Source organism: Rhinatrema bivittatum, chromosome 1 (genome assembly GCF_901001135.1).
Source record: "Rhinatrema bivittatum chromosome 1, aRhiBiv1.1, whole genome shotgun sequence".
Classification (NCBI taxonomy): Eukaryota; Metazoa; Chordata; class Amphibia; order Gymnophiona; family Rhinatrematidae; genus Rhinatrema; species Rhinatrema bivittatum.
The window spans coordinates 196550526-196578170 of NC_042615.1; the positions used below are offsets into that span (position 1 = coordinate 196550526).

A 27645-nucleotide genomic window follows, 5' to 3' on the forward strand; every position below is an offset into this window, starting at 1 on the left:
GGTGCCAGGAGTACTTTTAATTAAATTGGACAGTCTGAAAGCCTGAAAAGAATTAATATGGGAAGAGGATGAAGACAGTGGCAGGATCAGTGGCCATGTGTAATTGCTACATTTTTTGTGACTTTAACTTCTCTCCCGGCCTGCTCCTTCCCTCCCTTCCGTCTCCCAAAGTTACATCCACCTACAAATGTTTTCCCCTAATCACATTTAAAATTCCCAAGGAAACTCTGTAACAGATTGCAGCCATCTCTGATCCAAGCATGAGGTACGTAAACGTGAGATACTCTCCTCGAGAGAGATTTTTTCTTACAGTGATTGCATTATGAATGTCTATGAAAGATGTATAGGCAGACAGTAGCTAGGGATGAAACTTTGCCGATAGACATTCTGCTCACAAGTTCCAAACATATGGTAATTCTGTCTAGGGATGTGAATCGTTTTAGGACGATTAAAATTATCGTCCGATAATTTTAATATCGTCTTAAACCGTTATGGAACACAATACAATACAGATTCTAACGATTTATCGTTATAAATCGTTAGAATCGTGAGCCGGCACACTAAAACCCCCTAAAACCCACCCCCGACCCTTTAAATTAAATCCCCCACCCTCCCGAACCCCCCCCAAATAACTTAAATAACCTGCGGGTCCAGCGGCGGTCCGGAACGGCAGCGGTCCGGAACGGGCTCCTGCTCCTGCATCTTGTCGTCTTCGGCCGGCGCCATTTTCCAAAATGGCGCCGAAAAATGGCGGCGGCCATAGACGAAAAAGATTGGACGGCAGGAGGTCCTTCCGGACCCCCGCTGGACTTTTGGCAAGTCTCGTGGGGGTCAGGAGGCCCCCCACAAGCTGGCCAAAAGTTCCTGGAGGTCCAGCGGGGGTCAGGGAGCGATTTCCCGCCGCGAATCGTTTTCGTACGGAAAATGGCGCCGGCAGGAGATCGACTGCAGGAGGTCGTTCAGCGAGGGTTCCGGCGCCTCGCTGAACGACCTCCTGCAGTCGATCTCCTGCCGGCGCCATTTTCCGTACAAAAACGATTCGCGGCGGGAAATCGCTCCCTGACCCCCGCTGGACCTCCAGGAACTTTTGGCCAGCTTGTGGGGGGCCTCCTGACCCCCACGAGACTTGCCAAAAGTCCAGCGGGGGTCCGGAAGGACCTCCTGCCGTCCAATCTTTTTCGTCTATGGCCGCCGCCATTTTTCGGCGCCATTTTGGAAAATGGCGCCGGCCGAAGACGACAAGATGCAGGAGCAGGAGCCCGTTCCGGACCGCTGCCGTTCCGGACCGCCGCTGGACCCGCAGGTTATTTAAGTTATTTGGGGGTGGGGGATTTAATTTAAAGGGTCGGGGGTGGGTTTTAGGGGGTTTTAATGTGCCGGTTTTTCGATTTTTCGATTTTTTAACGATTTTCACGATTTTTCACGATATTTTACCCCCCCAAACGGCAACAATACGATTCCCTCCCCCTCCCAGCCGAAATCGATCGTTAAGACGATCGAGGACACGATTCACATCCCTAATTCTGTCATCTATGGTGTCTACCACTATGCATTCAGTATATGCACACAGGGATGGTAACTTTAAAACGTGCACATGCACACCCATATAAATGTGACTATGAGCGCCCGACCATAATTACTGGATTTTTATATCCTGCGCGCAGGTATACGCACATTATAAAATAGGCCAAGCACGTGTAAGTGTGCTCCTAATTTTAAGCGTATATGCGAACCGCAGGGAAATGTCGGCATTTACACACACAAGTGAGGGAATTTTATAGCATGCGCACATCCAGGAAATGACCAGTTTAACCAGTTCATCCACCAGTTTGCCCAGTGTATCCCTATGTCCTCAAGACCCCCCTGATTCTTTAGCTTGCACTCCCCCCAGTTAAGCCAGACCCCTCAAGCAGTTCATATATGGCTACTAATAGTTTTATTCAGACTTAGACCTCATCTATAGCAGAAGTAACTTTGCGCTGAAATGGACCTGCATCTAGCTACATGTGCACATATCTCTTGGCCCTGCAACAGAATGCCAATGCCCTGCCCACATTCAGCCCCTTTTTTCCTCGATGTGAGATATGCACGCATCCGTACTTCTGCTCATATGTGGCAGGTTTATAAAATCAGGTGGACACACGAATGTGCTAGATGCACATACATCTCCTGGTTTTGGCACGCATATCGCTTTGAGAATTCACCTTATATTTTCTCTATCTTTATAAAAACCAAGTCGTTAGCTTACCTTCCTTTCTGTCATTCTTTCTTTTCATTTACAAAATCAGAAAAGAAGTTCATAATCAGCTTTGTTTTTCTTGATTCTCTGTTCTTTTTAGTTCTCTTTATTCTTATTCTTTCATACTTGTCTGCACCCTCTGATAAGTCAATCAACAGATTATTTTGTCTACTTAAACAGAAAAAATGTTAAACTGTCTGATAATCACATCTCTTGTACATTTCTGTTCTGTGTTTCTGAATGTTATCCTCTGTCGTTGGCCTGCACTTTACCCTTTTCGTGCTTAATCTGCATTCTCACTCATTTTTTGCTCTCCTTACAGTCATAGCTCTCAGTACTTAACTCTGTTCACTTTCTTGAGGGCTTTGAATGGTATTGCACCAAATCTCTCAGCCAACCTGTGAAGCAAGAGTTTGAACCATAAATTGAATCCAGGCAATGCAAATGATAGTGGCAAGCTTGGAAACTGGATGTACAAGTGAGCCAGAGTGAAGCAGAGTGGTTTGATTAACTCAATGAGCCAAAATAGGAGTCACCACCAAAAACTACAAACTGAATTTCCATTCAGACTTAAATGTCATTCAATTTTGGATCCGGCTGTAAGTTACTTTATTGCTGTCATTTTTCTTATGCCCTTTTTATTTATTTATTGTTTTGCTTCATCAGAATAATTATTTTTTTTGTCCCTTTCTCCACCTACAAAAATGTTACTGTCTCTTAGGGATGTGAATCGTTTTTTGACGATTTAAAATATCGTCCGATATATTTTAAATCGTCAAAAAATCGTTAGGGCCACGATACAATACCAATTCCCCCGATTTATCGTTAAAAAATCGTAAATCGGGGGAAGGGGGAGGGCAGGAAAACCGGCACACCATAACCCCCTAAAACCCACCCCCGACCCTTTAAATTAAATCCCCCACCCTCCCGAACCCCCCCCCCCCCAATGCTTTAAATTAAGTGGGGATCCGGCAGTGGTCCAGAACGGCGGCGGTCCGGAACGGCCCCCTCAATAGAATCGTGTTGTCTTCAGCCGGCGCCATTTTTCAAAATGGCTGCCGCAAAATGGCGGTGGCCATAGACAAAAACGATTCGACGGAGGAGGTCGTTCCGGACCCCCGCTGGACTTTTGGCAAGTCTTGTGGGGGTCAGGAGGCCCCCCCAAGCTGGCCAAAAGTTTCCTGGGAGTCCAGCGGGGTTCCGGGAGTGATTTCTTGCCACGAATCGTTTTCGTACGGAAAATGGCGCCGGCAGGAGATCGAGTGCAGGAGGTCATTCAGCGGCGGTCCGGAACCCCCGCTGAACGACCTCCTGCAGTCGATCTCCTGCCGGCACCATTTTCCGTACGAAAACGATTCGCGGCAAGAAATCGCTCCCGGAACCCCGCTGGACTCCCAGGAAACTTTTGGCCAGCTTGGGGGGGCCTCCTGACCCCCACAAGACTTGCCAAAAGTCCAGCGGGGGTCCGGAACGACCTCCTCCGTCGAATCGTTTTTGTCTATGGCCGCCGCCATTTTGCGGCGGCCATTTTGAAAAATGGCGCCGGCTGAAGACAACACGATTCTATTGAGGGGACCGTTCCGGACCGCCGCCGTTCTGGACCACCGCCGGATCCCCAGGTAATTTAAAGCATTTGGGGGGGGGGTTCGGGAGGGTGGGGGATTTAATTTAAAGGGTCGGGGTGGGTTTTAGGGGGGTTTAGTGTGCCGGCTCACGATTTTAACGATTTTTCACGATAGTTTACACACCCAAACGGCAACAATACGATTCCCTCCCCCTCCCAGCCGAAATCGATCGTTAAGACGATCGAGGACACGATTCACATCTCTACTGTCTCTTGGTTTTTTTGTTTTTTTCATTCTAAACTTTTCATTTTCTTTTCTTTTTTTTGTACCTGATACAATACCTGTTGTGGTGGTAAGGAGTTGCCACTACATTGCCACTGCCTTTTACATGCAAGCCAGAGTGCATTAGTTTATCTTGAGCTATCTCCATACATTTATTTATTTATTTACTTAATTTAGATTCCACTTTTCAGCACTTCAAAGCAGATTACAATCATATACTCTAGATATTTTCCTTTCCCCAGAAAGCATACAATCTAAGGAGGTAATTTTCATAACAGTTAAGTGTGTAAATGTGACATACTATCATAGCAATTTTCAAAAGCCCATTTACACATGTGGCAGTAACTTTCAAACCAGCGTGCGGGCACACATCGGCGCATGTACGTCGGCTTGCGCCCAGGGACGAGGCCATTATATAACATACATGCGCATATGCATGCATGTTATAAAAACTGCCTGGCCGCACGCATGTATGTGCCAAATTTTCAGTGGGTGCGCACCTATGTGCATAAATCCCGCTTCTATCGCATAAACTGGTGGAATTTAAAAGGGGCGCGTGCCGATGTCATTGCCAGTTTTACCAATCTGTCACCAGTTCGCCCAGTTAAGAGAGAGGTCCTCTAAACTCCCTGGTTTGATGGCCTGAACTCCCCCCAGTTATTCAAGAACGTTAAACCCCTCAGAAATGGCTCGATCCTTTTATTTTTTAACTTACACGTCATCCATAGCCGAAGTAAAGTTATGTGGCACGGGACAGCGGCACACATCAGGGTGCATAAGTATTTATGTGCATATCTCTGTTCACATCCTCAATGCCCATGCCCCCTCCCCCCCCCCCCCAACCTTTTGAAATTTTTGGCGATGTGCGTGCTGCAGGAGATACATACATATATGGGTGGCTTTAAAAATCTGCTCGCGTGCGGGATCCCAACTTATTTGCAAATCCCCTAATTAATGTGCATGCTAGGTTTTTAAAATTCACCTCTTATTTGAACTTGTTGATAATACAATGGCGTATATTTTGGCAATTTTCAAAAACCCACTTAAATGTGTAAAACCCAGTTTTAAGCATTATAAATGCTTTTGAAAATGTCCCCCATAGTTTGTACCTGAGGCAATGGAGGGTAAAGTGACTTACCCAAGGTCACAAAGAGCGACAGTGGAACTTGAACTCAGGCTTCCCTGCTTTATAGCCTATTCCTCCACTCCATATGTAACACTTATGCAAAATTCCAGATAGGGAGATTGCTTCAAATCATCCCCCATTCCTTACTGGAAAAGCTTCTTTTAAAAAATGTTGTGTTTGTTTCCGGCCCAGCACTTTCCTCCTCCTTTGGACATTCAGCTCATTTGGAACCAACATCTACTGGGAGTACAACACAATGGACCTTATTTTCCAAGGCTATGCGATAGCTAGCAAAGGTAGTGCACACGCCTGCGCTACCTACATTGGGGCGGAGTCGGCCCCGGAAGAGGAGGAGTCGGGGCATCACCGGGGCCGACTCTGCGAGGATGGCGTGGACAGCGAAAAGGTAAGGGCCTTTTCGCTGCCTATTTTGTGCCCAATAACTACACCTTCTATGGTGTAGTTATTGGGCACAAAATAGGATCCATAGATAGTAGCTTCCTCTGCAATCTAGTATACACCCAGGGCCAGATATTCAAAGCTGGCTGGATATTCAGCGGCATGACTGTCACTGAATATCTGTGTATGAGCCGCTATTTAACCAGATATATTATATCCAGCTAAGTCAAACCTGCTCATTGATAAATATAACTTACCTGCATAATTTATCCAGCTAAGGCTAAATATTGCTACTTAGCCAGATAAATTATCCGGCTAAGTAGTTCCACCCTGATCCGCCGACTGCCCACCCACTATCTAGCCGGCTAAGAGATAGCTGGATAAGTCCTACTTATCTGGCTATGGAGCGCTGAATGTGCTTTGAATATCAGGCCCATAGAGTCTATTCAGTAGGTGTTGTACGAAGGCTGAGATTCCCACAATCCCAGGAGCTGTGAATGCTACCTCTGCAGCATCCCTCCAGTCCTGGCCAATTGGGGAACAGAAGGTGGACTCAGAAATTGAATCCTTGTCTCCTGCATGGACAGGTACATAATTTCCTCCAAGCTATTGGACTGGCCCATATTTTAATTATTTTTAAATAAAATATGTTTTAAAATTGTTTTGACTTTTTCATATCTATTCTGTTGCATATTTTGCTTGTTGTGTTACTGCCTTCTTTATTTTTTGTTCTTGGTATTTCTTTTTTTTTTTTTTTACTCTGCTTTTCCTTATGTCTTTGTATAGTCATTGATTCCCTGTCTTTCCTTTGCTTTTCTTTATTTTTCCTCTTGTTTTCTTTATTTCTTCAACTTTCCCTCTTCTCTTTCTCTCCTTCCACCTATTCCTCTATTTTCTTCTTTCTATCTGTCTTCTGCATCTTCCCCTATTTAATTGACTAGTGCTAACTTCTTCTTTTTGGTGCAGTAGCAGGAGTTAATTGGGGACTGGTTTTTGAAGCTATGATGAAGGTTTTACAACTCAAGGAGCTATGTTCTTATGAGTTGTAAAACCTTCATCAGGTTTTAATTGGTTCCCTTAATTATGGACATAATTTCATGATATCCTAATAATGAAGCAAATAAGGAAACAATGCTTTCTTTGATCTCTGAACATATTATGACAATATTACATTTTTTTTCTTTCTTAAAATGTCCAGGAATATATTTGTATTTATTTTAAATGTTAAAATCAATATAATTTTTTTTTATAAATGTTAAGAATAGTCCAGAGTTAAAATACAGTTTCTGCATTCTGCTTGATGCAGAAATGAAGTATTGGTCATGTATATGGCATGTATAGTTTACACAATGTGTTTTTATATTTTAGACTTCAGTATGTTGTGTTTTTTTCCCTTTTTTTTTTAAAGCAAATTGACTATTTGGTGAACCAATACAACACTACTAAGAACAGAGCAATATCAGATCTTAATAGTAAGTAGACATCAGATACTTCATATAAAATAATTGTTATAGATTTTCTTTAAACCCTCATAGCAGTATTTGGTACATACTAGAAACACTAAGGTCAAAATTCATACCCTCAAAATCTCATAAATAAAGTTATAGTTCTATCTACTAAAAGCATGAAAAACTGAGTATATCATCAATAGTCTTATACATGACATTTATAATTTGTTTAATCATCCCAAAGTAAACACCACCAAATCAGTGTAAAGATAAAAAAAAAAGCATTATTTTTCTTAACCACTTGAAAAATGCTCTCATTCCCCTAAAAATAACCTGTTGAGCTCAAGTAGCCATATTTACTGAGTTTCAATATATGGCAATATTTACATCAAGGGCAGAATTCATAAAACTGTAAACTTCTTTCTTTCTTCTGTAGAAGTCCCAAGTGGATAAACATCTCAGGATGGTAGCTGACACTGTTAATGTAAACACAAGCAAAAACAAAATGGAGGGAAGAACTCACTATCAGATCCATTAATAAATATTTATGTGAGTTCAACAACTGAAATTAATTTGAACATGACACTTGATCTTCAAACAATAAATCAATTGATCGCTTTCCCAATAACCAATCAATAGTTATTTTGTGTATATCTGTATCACTTTTTTTCTTCTGTGCTCATATAAGAAATACTCTTTCCATCCATATTAACAGACAATAAATCGTTATGCTAAATTATTCATTCCGCACTGTTTAAACAATGAAAACCAATCACTGAGTACACAGCCATCACAGTGTGTGATTCATAATGTTTAAACAAAGCAGAAAGAGACAACTTTGATCCAGCAGTATTAAGCCATCCTGATCGAAAGTAGTTCTCCATAGGCAGGCAGGATGATGTCATCCTGATGGTGCTGGAATGGAAAGCTCTCTCAAAGCTCAGAAAATCCTTCATGGCTTCTAAGCATACATGGGCCTTACCGCGCAGCCGCTTGCTGTTTGAGTTTCTTCCACTCGTGTAAATGAATACAAGTTTTGCTCTATTCTCAAATCCTCTCGTAGTTTTTTTGCATTCAGTTTATGTTTCCTATATTTCTCTTTAAGTTTTGTAAGTCTCCTTGAAAAAAGAAATTCCTTAAACTTTATTTTTATTTTTTCCTAATTTTATTTCTTTTAAAAATTGCGTCTACTTAGTCTCACATCTTTTCACTATGCCAGTCTTCAAAAAGTGACCACTCTGTGACATAAAGAAGTCTCTCACAGCCTGTTGTGATTGCTATGTGAAATATTTGGGCCCTTCCCATGATATACTTAATCATGCTGCCGCCTGTGCTCCTATGTCCCCGAGGGCCAGACGATACAAAAGTCTGACCCTGAAGGATTTCCTAGAATCTTCTCAGCCATCAGCCTCAGAAGGTAGAGGATACCTTTGAAAGTTGAGGGACATTCATCTAAGCTAAAAAGGCAGAGTCAACACACTCTCCGCACAGCACCATTCCTTCTCAAGCAAAGAGAGGGTAAATCATGCCATGGGGTGCAGAAACAAACTGGAGCCATGCATCCCAAGGCTTCAGTGTAGTGAAATGAAAAGGACCATCTTCAGTGGTAGATACAGGAAATAAATCAGTGTGAATTATGACGCAATCAGCAGAATCCCTTTTTGGTGCAGTCTCTTAGTGCTGTGGGCTAACAGAGCAATAAGAGGTCTGTCAGTACTGAACTTGTCTTGGCGAGAAACATCATTCCTTTTTTTAGAAAATGTGGTTAAAATGTGCAGAAAAGTATGCTAAAATTACTGTCTTCTCCTTGAATGGAATTAAGGTATGCATTTTGGACATGATGCCTACCAGGTTAGGTACTCAGTCAACTAGCCCCCCTTATCAGGGAAGGAATAAAAAGATCCAGATTCAAGTCCATTTTCAGGCCCATGAATAGGTCACTTCCAAGGACAGATCAATGCCAAAATACCCTCCTATTGTATTATCTGGGCCCACTCAAGAAGGTTCAGAATTCTGCTGTGATTCTTTTTCCCATCCCGTGGATAATGAGCAATCAACAGGTATCCCCAAAAAAAGGAAACTCCAAAATAGGAGAAAAGCCTTCACCAAAAAACCTTAGTGAAATATTTCTATAACCAATACCGTGAGCTTGTGAAAATGTATATTTAGAAAACGCATCAGCAAGCCTTGACGGCATACCCTTTTTAAATCTGAGTTGCCCGGACTTCTACATCATATGTGCAGAAAGGATAGTTTTTTATGTCTAATTTTTTTAATGTGCATGTAAAAAACCTAGAGCTCTGACACTAGGATCTGGGCTCAACACGGAGCGATGTTTCGCTGCACGCTTCGTCAGGAGCACTTAGATCTTAATGTCGAATTGCTTTCTTCCAAATATTCTTTAAGCCAATCTTAAATGATTTGATAGTAACCAGTTTCCTTCAAAAGAGAGCATATCAATTCACAATTATTTGAGAAAACTAAAAAAGCTCACAATACTTATCTTTGTTGTAAAAGCAATTACCCAATCTTCTGGACATTTCCGTCTCTTCAGACGATCTAAATATACATTTTCACAAGCTCACAGTATTGGTTATAGAAATATTTCACTAAGATTTTTTGGTGAAGGCTTTTCTCCTATTTTGGAATTTCCTTTTTCTTGGAATTAGTGTCATTTTTGGTGGAAACTCCAGGCTCTTGTATTTTGTTACAATCAATAGGTATTCCATCAGATCCTTCTCTTCAACATCCCAGCAGCACATCACAACCTGGAGTATGTTTTATTTTGCTTTTCTTCATAAAAAGGCAAGAGAAATACCCTTTAATCTTCAACAAAATGCAGACCCTAGAGAAGATATGTTTTGGTTGCTTAAATACATTTAGATACCCAGCAAGTAGTAACGGTTCAGTTCATACAAGAACTTTAAGCCAGCATGTGGCAGATTCCACTATGTACCCTTCTGATAAGAAAATTAGACATCAAATAGAGGGTGCAACCAGCTCCAGGTACACCAGTCAGTAGTAATGGCGCCGACAAAAAGATCAAAATGCTCAAATACACTTTCAAGTGCTCTTATAACTAAGGATGCCAGGATGCTAGATAATATAGCAAAGAAGGTTTTCCAGTTGGCATGCTTAATTCAAGAATAGTTGTTCATCAATTATATATGGTTCAATATATGTATTTTTCCCTTAAAAAACTGCAAACGTCACAAAAGCCCCTGCAGTTGACTTGATAGAATGGTTTCTACTAGTAATTCAAGAAGTCAAAGAATGTGACAAGCATGTTATTAGATCTGTCAATGATTCCTGTGACACTTCTTCTAGAACATCAGCAGTCATTATTGGAGTCATAAGACTTGCTTGACAGTGTGCTTCTGGCCTAGAGGAGGGTGTGCATGTCAAGCTGAAAGAAGTCCCATACACAGGTGGCAATCTCTTCAGGTAAAAAGTAAAAGAAACAGTGGATACCATCAAAGATCACTGTGCTATTCTGCTCACCCTTTCAGCAGTCTCTATAGAGCAACTTTCTGTTTCCAGAAGGTTTCAGCAACAGCCATACAGAAGATAATACTTCTATTCCAGATGATATTATTAGTATCCTTACTAATGCCATTGTCTGCTGCAGCAGTAGTAGCATGAATCCAGACTAAGGGCTAGGGAAAGAACACAGCTCAAACATTTACAGAAAAATCAACCCAAATCTAATCAGAATTTTTAACTACCATCTAGTCAAATCTTCTCTATTAATCTGACTAATCTTCCAGTAGGGAGAAAACTGCAATGCTTCAGTCTAGCATGGTCCTTGATAACAATGGAAAATTATCAAAAAGGCTACAGATTAAATCTCAGATGTTTTCCACCAAATAACCCTCCAGAGAAATATTCCTTGGAGACTAAACAGCAACTACTCTTTCAGCAGGAGCTGGAATATCTACTAATAGCCAATATATGGTCCCACTAAAGGAAAGGAACTTGGGATTCCATTCCAGATACTTCCTGATTCAAAAACAAGCAGGTGATTTTCTACCCATTTTGGATCTCAGGAATCTCATCACGTTCATAAAAAAATAAAAGAAAATTCTAGATGAATTCTCTGGGTACAATCCTTCCCCAGATAAAAAGAAAACAAGCTACAGTTGCATTCCTTCATTATATCTCAAAGATTCTTACACACGCATATTGAATTGATTCACTGTGCCTATAGGAGATTTCTTTGTTTTATCATAGTAGAAAGTCACTACCAATATCATGTTCTCCCCTCCATCTTTCAGCTGCACTTAGAATGTTTTTTCGAAGTGCCTAGCAGTTGTTGCTGCTCACCTAAGAGTGAGCATTGTTTTTTGTTTTCTCCTACCTGGTGATTGGCTCATATCAAGTCATACCCTTAAAAAGGCCCATTCTTCCATCCTCCATACAAGGACCATTCTTCAGTCCCTAGATTTTCCCAACAATCTTTCAAAAGCCAGCACTTATAAACACATTAAAGGGGAAAGCAATTCTGCCTCAGCAAAGGCAGACAAATTCTTGCCACAGATGTTTTCAGTCAAACAGAAGATGCTTCATATAAATCATTTAGAATTAGGAACAATTTTCAGTGCTCTAATAGTATTCATTCGGTCCATGCCTGATGAAGGTGGTGTTGATCCAGACTGACAACCAAGTAACAATGTTCTACATCAACAAGCAGAGGGGAACAGTTTTACAGGTTTTGCCTGGAAAATGCAAAGATGTGGAAATGGGCGATTTCTCAAGGAATGTTTCTTCTGGCTTTCTATCTTCCTGGAGATCAAAATCAGATTACAGATAACTTAAGTGGCCTGCTTCAACTGCATGAATGGTCATTACACACTCAACCTAGCTTAATGGACACTCTACCTGGGTAACATCAAGCTAGGTGGAGAGAACCTTGCACAAATATCATCTTGGAGTGAGTTTCCTCACTCTGAAGGTCATCAAATCTTCACAAGAGACCACTGTTCTGTTCGTATGTCTCATGTTGAATGTCAAAGTGGCCCCTAACCCCCTACACTAATACCTAATAGGGATGTGAATCGTTTTTTGACGATTTAAAACAATCGTCAGATATATTTTAAATCGTCAAAAATCGTTAGAGCCGTGATACAATAGCAATTCCCCTGATTTATTGTCAAAAAATCGTAAATCGGGCGAGGGGTGAGGGCGGGAAAACCGGCACACCAAAACAACCCTAAAACCCACCCCGACCCTTTAAAACAAATCCCCCACCCTCCCGAACCCCCCCAAAATGTTTTAAATTACCTGGGGTCAAGTGGGGGGGGGGGGTCCCGGCGCGATCTCCCGCTATCTGGCCACGGCTGCGTTAATAGAAATGGCGCCGGTGGCCCTTTGCCCTTATCATGTGACAGGGCAAAGGTGGTGCCGGCGCCATTTTGGTTCCTGGCTCCCGACGTCACGAGTGCAGGAGATCGCTCCCGGACCCCCGCTGGAGCCCCAGGGACTTTTGGCCAGCTTGGGGGGGCCTCCTGACCCTCACAAGACTTGCCAAAAATCCAGCGGGGGTCCGGGAGCGACCTCCTGCACATGGGCCGTATTGCCAATATTCAAAATGGCGCCGGCACTACCTTTGCCCTCAGGATGTCATACGGGCGACGTCGGCCCGTATGACATAGTGAGGGCAAAGGTAGCGCCGGCGCCATTTTGAATATTGGCAATACGGCCCGCGTGCAGGAGGTCGCTCCCGGACTCCCGCTGGACTTTTGGCAAGTCTTGTGGGGGTCAGGAGGCCCCCCCAAGCTGGCCAAAAGTCCCTGGGGGTCCAGCGGGGGTCCGGGAGCGATCTCCTGCACTCGTGACGTCGAGAGCCAGGAACCAAAATGGCGCCAGCGCTACCTTTGCCCTGTCACATGATAAGGGCAAAGGGCCATGGCGCCATTTCTATTAACGCAGCTGTGGCCAGAGAGCGAGAGATCACGCCGGGACCCCCCCCCCCCCACTGGACCCCAGGTAATTTAAAACATTTTGGGGGGGTTCGGGAGGGTGGGGGATTTGTTTTAAAGGGTCGGGGTGGGTTTTAGGGTTGTTTTGGTGTGCCGGTTTTCCCGCCCTCCCCCCTCCCCCGATAAAACAATTTTTTAACCAAAAAAACTAAGACGATCAGATTTCCCCCCCCCCCCCAGCCAAAATCGATCGTTAAGACGATCGATCACACGATTCACATCCCTAATACCTAAACCTCACCTCGAGTTACTAGGTGGCCCTCCCATAGGGATAGAAATACCTATCTAGGGAGAAGGCATTATGGCTTCTCTCTCTCTCTCTCCCTCCCCCCCTCCCTCCCTCTTCCCCCAGGGTTGCTTGCAGGAAATACAACAGGCCTGGTACTTATTGCCAAGTCTGAAAACATTATTGCAATTTGTCCTAACTTAGCTCTTTGCATAGGTAATTAGCGCAAATTGTGATAAACTGTCTAATAGTATAAACCACACCCCTTTTGCTATCGCATGCAATACTTATCGCATTTTGATAAATCCAGGCCTAATCCTGCAGTATTAAATTGATGTACATATTTCATTATAAATACTGTACAGTCATAAATGGCAATATTTATAACCTCTATTAATCATATTCATAGTTGTGTATCCATCATATGGCTCTTATCCATATTGAAGAAATTCCTTCATTCATAAAAACATCACATGCTTAAAATAACCAATACTTTATATCACAAATGGAGAAAGACAGGACCTGAACTACAAATAAACATGAGTTCATAACAGCATATTGCTGTTTGCAAACAAGAATTGAATATGGCCTGAAATACATTTGGCTTATTCTCTTCATAACCATATGACCTGATTCCATGATAATATATTAATGCTTATTCATGCCTACATTCTTAAATTGATATGCAAGTCACATGTTATCAAGAATAAGAAAACCTTAGCAATCAAGCAACTGCCATTTACCAGTATTAACTGCTATATACAAAACTCTTCAGTCGAAGAAAGATGTAGCTTTTAAGGAAATAATCACATATCAGTACTTTCATAAATAGTAAACCCCTACACAGTGAATAACTTTGGGGAAATGATATCAAAGAAATGTTTTACAAAAGAATTCCATTATCCTGAAGAAAGTGCATGTTTACAGAAAAACACTATAATCAATGTAAATCCAGAATGCCTGTCTCAGAAGTCAATCTCTATCTCCTCCCTAACAAAGACCCAATAACATTTCTTAAAACAAAGTAGCCTCATTTACAATCCCAATGCATTTCCTAATGCAAAATACTCAACTTTTCCGCCCTTCTGTGCACCTGAAAGAGCTCCTCACATTTGAAAACTGAAACAGGTAATGTCATCCAATGACCTGTTCAAAACTTGTAAAAAGAGAGCAGAGACTAGCAAAAGAAAAATAGAAATATCATCCGCTGTTTGTCCCATCTGAGAGAAATGTTGTACCAGTACTGCACTGGAACCTTTGCTTTGGATCAGGCTAATATGCTTTATGATCTCTGTTTGAACCACTCTCAAGGTCTTGCATAATATACATAAAATTGCAAGGATACATGTTCATAGCAGTAACCCCCATAAAAGGAAATACAATTGGAAAAAAACCCTCTAAAAATAAAATACTTGTTGGAGTTGGCCTTGTGGCTCAAGTCACAGTGTTGAGGTATGAAGGAACCCCTGTATATACCTGGCCATGCCTGGCCATACTGCATAGGTGGGAGAGAGGGAAGGCATTAAGGCTCATCTCAAAGGAGGTGCCCCTACAGTCCGTAGGCTGGTGTGGGACTTTGTGCTACCCACAGTTTGCTATTTGCGATACAGGTGTGGGAACTTGGAAAAAACAGCTACAGATTTGACAAAAAAAATAAAATCTTTCCCAGTAATCAGATGGACATTTATAAATGTTTCTAACTATAGGACAAACCAAAAAGTATCTACAAGGAAAAAATAGCACTAATGCTATTTGTTGCATTTTTTGCTGTTGTCCAACAGTTAGCATAGACTTTGCCAATTAATTTTTTATGATCCTTCCCTAGGTAAAAGAAAATGAGGCAGTGCTTAAATGCATTCTGATAGAACAAGTGTCATATAATGTCCACCAGGTATCAGTCCTCAGCCACTTGAGAGTCCCAACAAGCTCTGCATAAGCCTTGCCTGCATCTGTACATGTGCACCTGTCCTGGTGACCTACCTGCCATTTGAGTTCCAGCTTTCCTCTGGGCAAATACCCTGCTCTAAGCTAATCACTGTAGGTTTCTGGGGACTCTGTGACTCCACAAACATGGTTTTATATAGCTTCCAGAAAAATACTCAGAGAGGAGAGGATCACCTTGCTGGTGGCTGAAAGGAATCAGTAAGGTTTTGCTTGGGACATTGTCTTTTTTAAAAGTTTTGGGGCAAAGTTAACTATTTGGTAATATTATTTAGTGTGTTTGTGCTTTTAATAGTCAGTAAGGCAGCAAATAAACAGAAGTTAGACTGTTTGTATTTTTAAATAGTCAGTAAGGCAGCTAGTAAGCAGATGTTAGAGTGTTTGTATACTTTAAAAAAAAAAAAAAAAAGGAGCCAGAAGCTAGAAATAAGCTAGGAGCAGTGTATACCTAAGTAAAAAGGTTGAAACGTTCAGTTCAGTTACTCACCTTGGAAAAGTGTTGAGGTAGTGTGATTTGGTTTGAATAGGTACCAACATTTGTTAATCAAGGGAGTAGTGAGTCACTCTGGCTGACTAACTGAAGTTAGACTGTTTGTATTTCCCAAACCTCCCACCCCTCGCCTACCCACCCTTAGCTCATCCTTTTTTAAAGTGGCAGGTGCCACTTTAGATGAGACCTTCAGGGACATAGTAGCCAACTCCCAACTTCAGACTGGCAGCCCTGGTGCTGCCTTGGAGGAAGAAGGTCTCATGATTGGAAAGCACCAACCTGATGCAGCAGGAAAGGATCCTGTAGCAAGGACCTGCTCTCCAGGTGATGCATTGTCCTTTTGCACCGACGATATCTCCCCAAGGCCTACTGCTCAGGAGGGAAGGGTTAGGTCAGCCATCATAGCTGGTGATTCGATTATTAGGAATGTAGACAGCTGGGTGGCTGGTGGGCATGAGGATCACCTGGTAACATGCCTACCTGGTGCGAAGGTGGCAGACCTCACGCTCACCTAGATAGGATTTTAGACAGTGCTGGGGAGGAGCCAGCTGTCGTGGGCACCAACGACATAAGAAAATGTGAGAGGGAGGTTCTGGAAGCCAAATTTAGACTCTTAAGTAGAAAGCTTAAATCCAGAACCTCCAGGGTAGCATTCTCTGAAATGCTCCCTGTTCCACATGCAGGTCACTAGAGGCAGGCAGAGCCCCGGAGTCTCAATGCGTGGATGAGACGATGGTGCAAAGAAGAGGGATTCAGTTTTGTTAGGAACTGGGGAACCTATTGGGGAAGGGGGAGTCTCTTCTGAAGGGATGGGCTCCACCTTAACCAGGGTGGAACCAGACTGCTGGCGCTAACTTTTAAAAAGGAGATAGAGCAGCTTTTAAACTAGAACAAAGGGGAAAGCCGACAGTTGCTCAGCAGCACATGGTTTGGAGAGAGGTATCTTCAAAGGACACTAATGATGCATTAGAATTAGGGCATCCCGACAGTGAGGTTCCAATAATAAGAAAAGTAGTCCAAGTGCCTGTAACTAAAAACTCAGCTGAGCTAAAACATTCTAACTTATCCCTATCAATTAAAAAGCAGAATGAAAATACAAACAAAAAACAAACTTTGAAATGTTTGTATGCAAATGCCAGAAGTCTAAGAAGTAAAATGGGAGAATTAGAATGTATAGCAGTGAATGATGACATAGACTTAATTGGCATCTCAGAGACATGGTGGAAGAAGGACAACCAATGGGACAGTTTTTTACAGGGGTACAAATTATATCGCAATGACAGAGAGCAGTGTGGCGCTTTATGTCCGGGATGGCATAGAGTCCAACAGAATAAACATCCTGCATGAGACTAAATGCACACTTGAATCTTTATGGGTAGAAATTCCTTATGTGTCGGGGAAGACTATAGTGATAGGAGTATACTGACATCCACCTGGTCAAGATGGTGAGACTGATAGTGAAATGCTAAGAGAAATTAGGGAAGCTAACCAAATTGGTAGTGCGGTAATAATGGGAGACTTCAATTTCCCCAATATTGACTGGGTAAATGTATCATCAGTACATGCTAGAGATATAAAGTTCCTGGATGGAATAAATTACATTTTTATGGAGCAATTGGTCCAGAAACCGACAAGAGAGGGAGCAATTTTAGATCTAATTCTCAGTGGAGGACAGGATTTGGTGAGAGAGGTAACGGTGATGGGGCCGCTTGGCAATAGTGATCATAATATGATCAAATTTGAATTAATGACTGGAAGGGGGACAGTAAACAAATACATGGCTCTCGTGCTAATCTTTCAAAAGGGAAACTGATAAAATGAGAAAAATTGTTAGAAAAAAACTGAAAGAAGCAGCTACAAAGGTAAAAAGTGTGCAAGACGCATGGTCATTGTTAAAAAATACCATCCTAGAAGCACAGTCCAGATGTATTCCACACATTAAAAAAGGTGGAAAGAAGGCAAAACGATTACCGGCATGGTTAACCATGCCGGGGAGGTGAAAGAAGCTATTTTAACGAAAAGATCTTCATTCAAAAATTGGAAGAAGGATCCAACAGAAGAAAATAGGATAATGCATAAGTGTTGGCAAGTTAAATGTAAGACATCAATAAGACAGGCTAAGAGAGAATTTGAAAAGAAATTGGCCGCAGAGGCAAAAACTCACAATAAAAACTTTTAAAAATATATCCGAAGCAGAAAGCCTGTGAGGGAGTCAGTTGGACTGTTAGATGATCGAGGGGTTAAAGGGGCACTTAGAGAAGATAAGGCCATCATGGAAAGATTAAATGATTTTTTGCTTCAGTGTTTACTAAAGAGTATGTTTGGGAGATACCCGTTCCAGAGAAGGTTTTCATGGGTAATGATTCAGATGGACTGAACCAAATCACGATGAACCTAGAAGATGTGGTAGGCCTGATTGATAAACTGAAGATTAGTAAATCACCTGGACTGGATGGTATACACCCCAGAGTTCTAAAGGAACTAAAAAATGAAATTTTAGACCTATTAGTAAAAATTTGTAACCTATCATTAAAATTATCCATTCTACCTGAAGACTGGAGGATAGTTAATGTAACCCCAATATTTAAAAAGGGCTCCAGGGGCGATCTGGGAAATTACAGACTGGTTAGCCTGACTTCAGTGCCAGGAAAAATAGTGGAAAGTGTTCTAAGCATCCAAGACACAGAACATATAGAAAGACCACACACCCATTTTATCTGGGTTACTGACTAGATTCAAACACATAGTTAATAAATTAAAAGTTTATTATTAACAAGGATTTATACTGAACACAAATATTAAAAACTGCAAGAACAGACAAGAAAAAGAAACTGGATTTTTACAATTAACACTAACTGATATACATAAATTAACTTATCTACAAAGTTAGCACTATGCATTTCTCAGTCAGATCTGAGTATCCTCATAATCTTCCTGTCACTGTCTGAACTGAGAGACAATCACAGATCAGCATACTTTCTAGTCAGAAAAAAGAGCTTTACAGCACTTTGAAACTGACACTGTCTGTAAAAAAAAATATTTCTCCCAGCTTTTCGTATAAGCTGTAACTGTTTCTCCTTGTCTCAGCCATTTCCTAACAGTTTAACTGTCAGCTGCTGTCTCAGGAAATTGACCCTGTTGTCTTCAGCAACTAGTGACTGTAGAACTCAACACTTTTGTATTGCTGTGTGGTTTAGAACCATTAGAAAATAGTTTTTAAAAGGAAAGGAGATACACAGAACAGCTAACAGGAAAGGAGATACACAGGACAGCTAAAATCTCTATTTTTCCATAATAGCATTCTCCAGTATTTCAATATAATTTTCCAAATAGGACTGGCTGATGGTGAATTTTGAAGACTGAAGATTAACTGATCATTAATTCCACAGTCCACTAGTTGAAAGTATTTCATGGTCAATGTATACAGCCCAGAGATATCCTTGGGAAGCCTCTTTTATTTCAAACTGGTTAATTATCACTATAGATTTCAGTTTTTATATTTTGACCTTCTACTCCACTCTCTTCTTAGACACAAGAACGATCCCATTAGCAAATCTCTATAGAAAATTCATTAATGGAAGCTGTTGTTAACACTGTCCATTCTTTTATTCTTTTCTTCTTCTTGTATAACCACATGCTATATACCTGAGCAGGTTCCAGTATGTGCACACATGCATCTGCATGAATAGACAGAATGTAGTCTCCTATATATACTTTTTGTCACTGCACAACATTAATTAATCCACTCTAAATTCCAAAAAAAGGGAAAAAGGACATCCCATAACAAAATATTATTAATCTCATACTGAATATTGATTGGGGTATCTCAGCTATGGTGTCATCTAGAAGCAAAGAGATCCTGGATTGACTGCAGGAAGAATTGTTCTGGCAACTGGTAAAAGAACCAATATGGGAGGGAACAATACTGAACCTGGTGCTTCCAAATGGAGAAGGTGTTACTTGGGATCCAATGATCACTACTTGGTATGGTTCAGTTTAAGAGAATAGAGAGTGATGGTTCACTCAAAGGTCAGAGTCCTAGTTTTCATGAAGTCCAACTTTGTTAAGGTGGGAGAGTACCTTAGGAAGTCATTAGCTGCATGGGATAAGCTAGGGGAAGTTAGAAGAGCCAGGGGTCAAAATTAAAAGGAGATACTGTAAGGGCAAAAATTACTTTGCTCAGAGAGTAAATAAAGGAAGTGGCAAACGAGACAATGTGCTTTTCAAAGAAATGACCTGAAAAGGTAAGCGAAATAGTTTAGCATTCATAAACTACAAGGGATCACAGAAAAAGAAAGATAGGCAGCAATCTCTGGAAAAGCTGGGGAAGTACTCAGGAGAATGGATGTGCAATCTGTTATGGAGTCTCAATTTAGTGGACCCTTGGGCCGACCTGCAGGAGACTGGGAAAGGAGGTCAATGTCTCTAGTATGTGGCAGGCCGGGAGGCAGATGTTCAGGCAGGACGTAGAGGTGCTCTTCACCCTGGAAGTTGGTACTCCCCCGGGAGGAGCCCGTAGGAGCCCAACTGCTGGGACTTAGGTGGCTTCACCCTTGGAAGCCGAAGCCCCCCCGGGAGGAGCTCGTAGGGACCCGGCCGCTGGGACTTGGGCGAGTTGTTGATCAGGGCTGAGAACTGGAACCAGACTAGGACAGTAGACAAGTACTGTAACAGGGCTTGGGTTCTGGAACCAGGCAGGAACTGTAGCAAGACTCGGGTACTGGAACCAGGCAGAAACTGTAGCAGGACTCGGGAACTGGAACCAGGCAGGAACTGTAGCAGGCAAGCAGAAACCAAGCAGGTATTGTAGCAGGCAAGCAGGAACGGAGCGAGTAGCAAGGCAGTTCACTTCGGGGCATGACCAACAGGGAACCGGAAGGTAAACCCGTTGCAAGGCAAAGACTGAGTGTCCGTGGCCAGCTTATCAAGGACGCGGCATCTGACATCAGGAACTGGGCGGAGTCACCACTGGCAGGAAACGGCCTAGAAAAGCGTCCAAGTGGCACGTGCACGTGTGCCTAGAAGCAGGGCATCCATGGGAAGCTTCCTGGCAGTGCGGCCCCCACGGGGACACTGCCAAACAGGGCGCAAACCAGGCCTCCAGAAGCGGGAGTAGATCCAGGAACACAGAGGTAAGGGTCTGGTCGCGGCGCTCACAGCCAGAACTGCAACAGAAATGGAAGGAAAAATATGTAATATAGTAAAAGAGAGGGGGCAAGACTTTTTTTTAGTGACAGTAGGAAGTACAGCAGTGAGATTGTAAAACTCAGAAGTGAAGGGGGAATATAAAGAAGATGAAGAGTAAAAAAAAAAACAGAATTGTTTAAGACATATTTCTGTTCCATGTTCACTGAGAAAGTTCTTGCAGTAGGACCACAGAAACCTGCCACAACAGAGAATGGAAGTGAAAAAGACCTCAGTTTTCAGAAGACTCAGTGCAGGAGGACCTAGCAAAACTAAAAGTAGATAAAGCATGCAATGGGACTGGACAGAATACTTCCAAGGGCATTAAGGTAACTTAGGGAGGTTCTGGCAGCTCCACTCTAACCTTTTCTTCTTCAGAATCAAGAGTGGTAACAAAGGATTGGAGACAGGCAGATGTAGTTCCACTTCCCAAAAGTAGGAGGAATCTGGGAACTATAAGCTGGTTAGTCTGACCTCAGTGGTGAGTAAATTAATGGAATTGCTGCTATAGTGCAGTTTATGGAATCTAATGATTACAGAATATGAGGCAGCATAGTTCTACCAGAGGTAGGACTTGTCAGACGAATCTAACCAATTTTTTGATTGGGTGACCAGAGATTTAGATCTTCGGAAGGTGCTAAAACCTAACTGGCTATGTTTTACTATGGCCAGTTGGGTTTTTAAGTTATCAGGCCTTGTGTGGCTGGATAACCTGCCACATAACTGGATATCTTCAAAGTTGTCCTGTTGGGTGGCAATGTTAATTTTTTTTTTAAAGTTCTCTAAAGCAGGTCTGGTGTTGTCTGGCTAATTTAGCTAATTACAGCTGAAAAATGGACAAGTTAGCCAGATAACTTAGGCCTATCCCAGAACACCACTTTTTTATCCAGCTAAATTTTAGCTGGACAAGTGGCCCCATATTTAAAAAGTTTTCATTTAGATGGATAACTTTTGAGTCGTTCTGCTAAATGGCTTTGAATATGGACTTCTTAGAGTCTCTGTCTCTTCTTGCGTAGCTTTTATGTCTGTTCAGTATGCCAAGACCATTGAGAAGGGCTGTGAAAGGGAAAATAATGGGATTATGACTTGATTTTTGCCTTGATGCATCCACTTCGTACACAATGGGGCGGATTTTAAAAGGCCTGCGCACGTAAATCCTTCCGGATTTACGCGCGCAGGGCCCTCGGCGCGCATAAAGCCCCGGGACGCGCGTAAGTCCCGGGGCTTTGGAAAAGGGGCGGGGAGGGGGCGTGTCGGGGGCGTTCCAGAAACGACGCGGCGTTTCGGGGGCGTGCCGTCCTGGGGGCATGGTCGAGGCCTCCAGACCAGCCCCCGGGACCGGAACACGGAGCGGGGCTGCCGGCCAACAAAGATAGGGGGGGGGGTGGGTTAGGTAGGGGAAGGGAGGGGAAGGTGGGGGGAGGGCGAAGGAAAGTTCCCTCCGAGGCCGCTCCGAAATCGGAGCGGCCTCGGAGGGAACAGGCAGCGCGCGTTGGGCTCGGCGCGCGCAGGTTGAAAAATGTGCACCCCCTTGCGTGCGCCGACCCCGGATTTTATAAGATACGCGCGGCTACGCTCGTATCTTATAAAATCCAGCGTACTTTTGTTCGCGCGTGGTGCGCGAACAAAAGTACGCGATCGCTTATTTTTTTAAGATCTACCCCAATGTGTGCAACACCCTCTCAAATCCTCTTTGCACTCACTGTTTGTGACCTCCCTCCCTCCATCCACATATGTGAATACTGTATGTTACCTCCTCCTATCTCTCTGTATGCACACTGGACCCAATATTCAAAATAAAACTTTTAGGTAAGTTAGCCGGATAAGACTTATCTAGCTAACTTACATGGGATATTCAGCAGCACGGCTATGCTATTGAATATCCCCATATTCAGCACTATTTAGCCAGATTAAGTTATATCCGGCTAAGTTAGACATGCTTTATGGCAGGTCTTACTTATCCAGTTAACTTATTTATCCAGTTAACTTAACTGGATAAATCTGAATATTAGCACTTATCAGCTAAGGGGGTCATTTATCAAAATGCACTAGAACACTATCACCCTAACTCCCTCGATAACGCTGTAATGCATGTGATAAATATTGCATTGCGAAATGCGTATGCAAATTTGAAAATTGTATTCAACTGGGAGGAGTTTGGGCAGAGTAAATGGAAATGAGGACTGGCTAATGTTGCATGAGATAATGTTACGCACACTGTTATAGGATTTAATGCTAGAAATAACTACACCTTTTTTCTGGGGGTTATGCCTGCAATAGTTGTGCATTATGTCCGAAACAGGATTTGTCACAAATTCCATGTCAGGAGGAGGGGGGGGGGGAGAAACTCTGTGGAGGGCCACTGATTTTCAAACTTTTTATACTACTGTAAGAGGGGGCACTACTAACTCGGGGTAAGATTTGTGGGGTGAGTTCTGGGGTGAAAAGTTTACATACATAGTAGAGATGTGAATCGTGTCCTTGATCGTCTTAACGATCGATTTCGGCTGGGAGGGGGAGGGAATCGTATCGTCGCCGTTTGGGTGTTTAGAGTATCGTGAAAATCGTTAAAATTGTGAACCGGCACACTAAAACCCCCTAAAACCCACCCCCGACCCTTTAAATTAAATCCCCCACCCTCCCGAACCCCCGCCCCCAAATGCCTTAAATTACCTGGGGGTCCAGCAGCGGTCCGTAGCTAAATCGGGGGAAGGGGGAGGGCAGGAAAACCGGCACACTAAAACACCCTAAAACCCACCCCCGACCCTTTAAATTAAATCCCCCACCCTCCCGAACCCCCCCCCCCCCAAATGCCTTAAATTACCTGGGGGTCCAGCGGCGGTCCATAGCTAAATCGGGGGAAGGGGGAGGGCAGGAAAACCGGCACACTAAAACCCCCTAAAACCCACCCTTCTGACCCCCCCAAGGCTTGCCAATAATCTCTGGGGGTCCAGCGGGGGTCCGGGAGCCATTTCGTTGTCGGCTGCCAGTAATCAAAATGGCGCCGATAGCCTTTGCCCATATTATGTCACAGAGGCTTTCGGCGCCATTGGTCAGCTCCAGTCACATGACAGGAGCACAAGATGGCGCCGATGGCCATGTGACAGGGGCTGACCAATGGCGCCGGTAGCCCCTGTGACATGGTGTTCAGAGGCTGCGCGTCACCATTTTAAAGAGCACGGCTGCAGAAACATGGGCACGGAGGAGGGCAAATGGATCCCGGGACCCCGCTGGACCACCAGGGATCTACTTTGTAAGTCTTGGGGAGGGATCGGGATGGGGGGGGGTGGTGAACTATAGTTAAGGTAAATGTTTGGGGTGGTTTGGGGTGGGTTTTAATAAAAAAAAAAAAAAAGTGTGCCCCTCCCCCAGGCAAACCCGAAAACCGAAATTTCCCCGAAAGTCGGGGAAAATTCTTTTCGGGTTTCGGGCCTCCGAAAAAAACCCGAAGTAGGAAATTTCGGGCAATTTCCTACTTCAGGCGAACAACGAAGCACATCTCTAGTGGTTACAGCAGTTAGTGTAACCTGGTTTAAAAAAGCTTTGGATAAGTTCTTAGAGGAAAAATCCATGAACTGCTATTAATTAATAAGCAATAGTAGCTTGAGATTTATTTAATGTTTGGGTACTTGCTAGGTACTTGTGACTTGGATTGGCCACTGTTGGGAACAGGATACTGGACTTGATGGACCTTGGTCTGACCCAGTATAGCAGTTCTTATGTTCTCTCTACCTAGCTTGATGCATCTTGTTTCACCTTTCATCCCTCCAAATCACATTAAATCTTCACTGATGGTAACTGTGCTGTTCATACGTATGACTGTGCATGTAAAATTGCCCCCCAGAACCCACCCCACACCACAAACCTCACCCTGAGTTACTAGCGCCTCCTCATACAGTGTCATAAATAGTTAACTTTTTTGTGAGCCTCTCTCTCTCGCTCTCTCTTTTTCCAGCAGCAGCCTAAAAATGTGATAAAAGCCTGTCTGAGTACTTCTCAGCTTGCAATGTGAAAATATCGTGGGTGTGGAACTAGGAAAATTATCCTAACCATGCCCTTTTTTTTTTTTTTAATCGTGGGTGCTATTTCTGCTATATTTATAGCAGAATGATGAATCTAGGCCTAAATTAACTGAATGAGTAGTGCTGCCCCCTTATCCCATGGCCCACTCCTGATTTATCTGGCTATCTACTTAGCCAGATAATTGACTTATAAAACTCAGAAGTGAAAGGGGAATATATAGAAGCTGAAGAGTAAAAAACAGAATTGTTTAACAAATATTTCTGTTCTATGTTCTTATATGGCTAAGTGACAACCACTGAATGTAGCCAAATATTCACCACTATCACTTAGCCAGATAAATCACTAATTATTGGCTAAGTAGCTTTGAATATCATGCTAACTGTATGCAACTTCCCTCTTCCCCCCTACCCTCTGAATAAACACAATGGCTGAGCCTTTTCCTCTTCCCTCACTCCTGTTCCACATATGCACACAATGTGTTCAATAAAATTTAACATAATCAATAGAGGAAGAAGAATAAAGGGAGTGGAAGAGTAGCCTAGTGGTTAGAACAGCATGCTGCAAGCCAGGATTCAAATCACATTGCTGCTTCTTTTGACCTTGGGCAAGTCACGTCATCCTCCATTGCCTCAGGTACAAATTTAGGGTCTGATTTACTAAGACTTTCTCCCATTCTGTGTCTATGGGAAAAATGCTTAGTAAATGAGCCCCTTAGATTGTGAGCTTTCAAGGGACAGAGAAATACCTACAGTACCTGAATGTAATCCATTTTGAAGTGCCTGAAAAAGTAGAATATAAATAAAATAATAAATTGTTTATTTGGATTTCAGAAAGGCCTTTGACTTGGTTCCATAAAGGTGACATAAGCAAACTGAGCCTTAGGTATGGGTCCCAAAGTGCTTGACTGGGTTAGTAATATGGTTGAGTGGGAGGCAACAAAGCATTAGAGATGTGCATCGTTTTTTTTGTTCGTGTCATTCTTCGTTTCTCAGCCGCCATGGAAAATGTCGGGGTTTTTTCAGTTCGGATCTTATTTTTTCGCGAAAAATTGATTTTTAGTCAGTGCGCGCTAACTCCCCGTTAATGCGCGCTAACTCCCCGTTAGCGCTCGCTAACAAAAAGTAACAAAAAGTAACAAAATCTAACGGTTTTTGTTAGCGCGCGCTAACGGGGAGTTAGCGCGCATTAACGGGGAGTTAGCGCGCACTGACTCCCGTTAGTGCGCATTAATCGGAAAAATGAATTTTTGCGAAAAAACGGGAAAATCCCGATCTTTTTTGGGCTCCCTGAAACATACCGAATTGGACAATTTTGTTGAAATTTTCCAATTCGGCAAAAATGAATGCACATCTCTACAAAGCATAGTTTTAAATGGTGTGCCACAAAGATTTGTCCTCAATCTGGTTTTGTTCAATATTTTCATAAGCAATATTGTGGTAGGGCTATCAAAGAAAGGTTTACCTTTTTGCAGATGATACCAAAATCTGCAACAGTGTAGACACTGTGGAAGGTGTAGAAAACAAGAGAAATGATCTATTGAAGCTTGAGTGGTCTAGAGTTTGGCAGCTAAGATTTAATGCTAAAAAATGCAGAGTCATGCATTTGGGTGAAAAATACAAGGTAGTAGTAGAATACAAGAGGCAATTTTCTTCTGTGCAAAAAACAAGAGTGGAATCTGGTGGTGATCATATCCGATGATCTTAAGGCAGCCAAAAAGGTAGATAAGGTGATAGCAAAAGTCAAAACGTTTTTTTTTTTGGATGCATAAAGAAAGGAATAGCCAGTGAGGGAAAGGAGGTGATATTGCCTCTGTATAAGTCTCTGGTGAGACCTCATTTGGAGTACTGTGAACAGTTCTGGAGACAACTCCTTCAAATGATATAATCGAATAGTCAGAAGTCAGCTACTAAAAGCCAGTGGGACAGATTTAAAGATCTAAACATGTATAACCTTGAGGAAAGAAAAGAAGAAGATATGACAGAGACATTTAAATACCTCCAAGGAATAAATGCATAGCAGTGGACTCTTTTGGCCATGAGATAAGAAATTAGTCTCTAGCGTCATATAAGGAAACATTTCTTTACAGAGAAGGTGGTGGATTTATTTATTTATTTATTTTATTTATTTAAGTTCTTTTTTATACCGACGTTCATGGCACAAGTTATATCGCATCGGTTTACATCAAATGAAGGTTTACATTGAATGAGATAGGTTACATCAAACAGAGATGGATTAACCAAAAAACTAGTCAGTTAACGAAGAGGAATGAAGAACGAGGAGGTAATAACTAGGAACTAGAGATACAGAAATTGAGAATCATATCAACATGATACATTAGCATTCATTATAGTGTCTGCCGAGTAACATACATAACATGGTAGGGTAACACTTGACATTTGTGGGGTATCGAATTAGGTATGATGGGTATCTAAAGACGTTTGAGATGTTAGGGAAAGGCTCGAGTGAACAGCCAAGTTTTTTCTTGAAGGACAGTGGGCAGCTTTCCTGGCAGAGGTCAAGGGGCATGTTGCTCCAAAGGGCTGGTCCAGCTATGGAGAAGGCCCGTTTGTTAGTGTGGGAGTGCATGGTGTGTTTGGTGGGAGGGGGGGTGTGTGGAGGGTTTGTTTATAGGCCTCTCTAACCGGTCTATTTGAGGTGTGGAATCGGAGTGGGAATTTTAGTGTGAGTGAGTGCTGATTGTGGATAGTTTTGTGTAAGGGACTTATAGATGATTCTGAAGCTTA

The 27645-nt window shown here is 42.6% G+C and overlaps 1 protein-coding gene across 6 annotated transcripts in view; it reads left to right on the top strand.

Moving 5' to 3' along the window:
* PROM1 (prominin 1) overlaps nt 1-27645 on the top strand; it is a 342522-nt gene that overhangs the window by 137523 nt on the left and 177354 nt on the right. For all 6 annotated transcript variants that reach the window (XM_029590622.1, XM_029590614.1, XM_029590641.1 and 3 more), the window contains one exon: nt 7020-7083. In XM_029590622.1, the coding sequence (XP_029446482.1) occupies nt 7020-7083 (64 nt within the window). The remainder of the gene's footprint in view (nt 1-7019; nt 7084-27645) is intronic.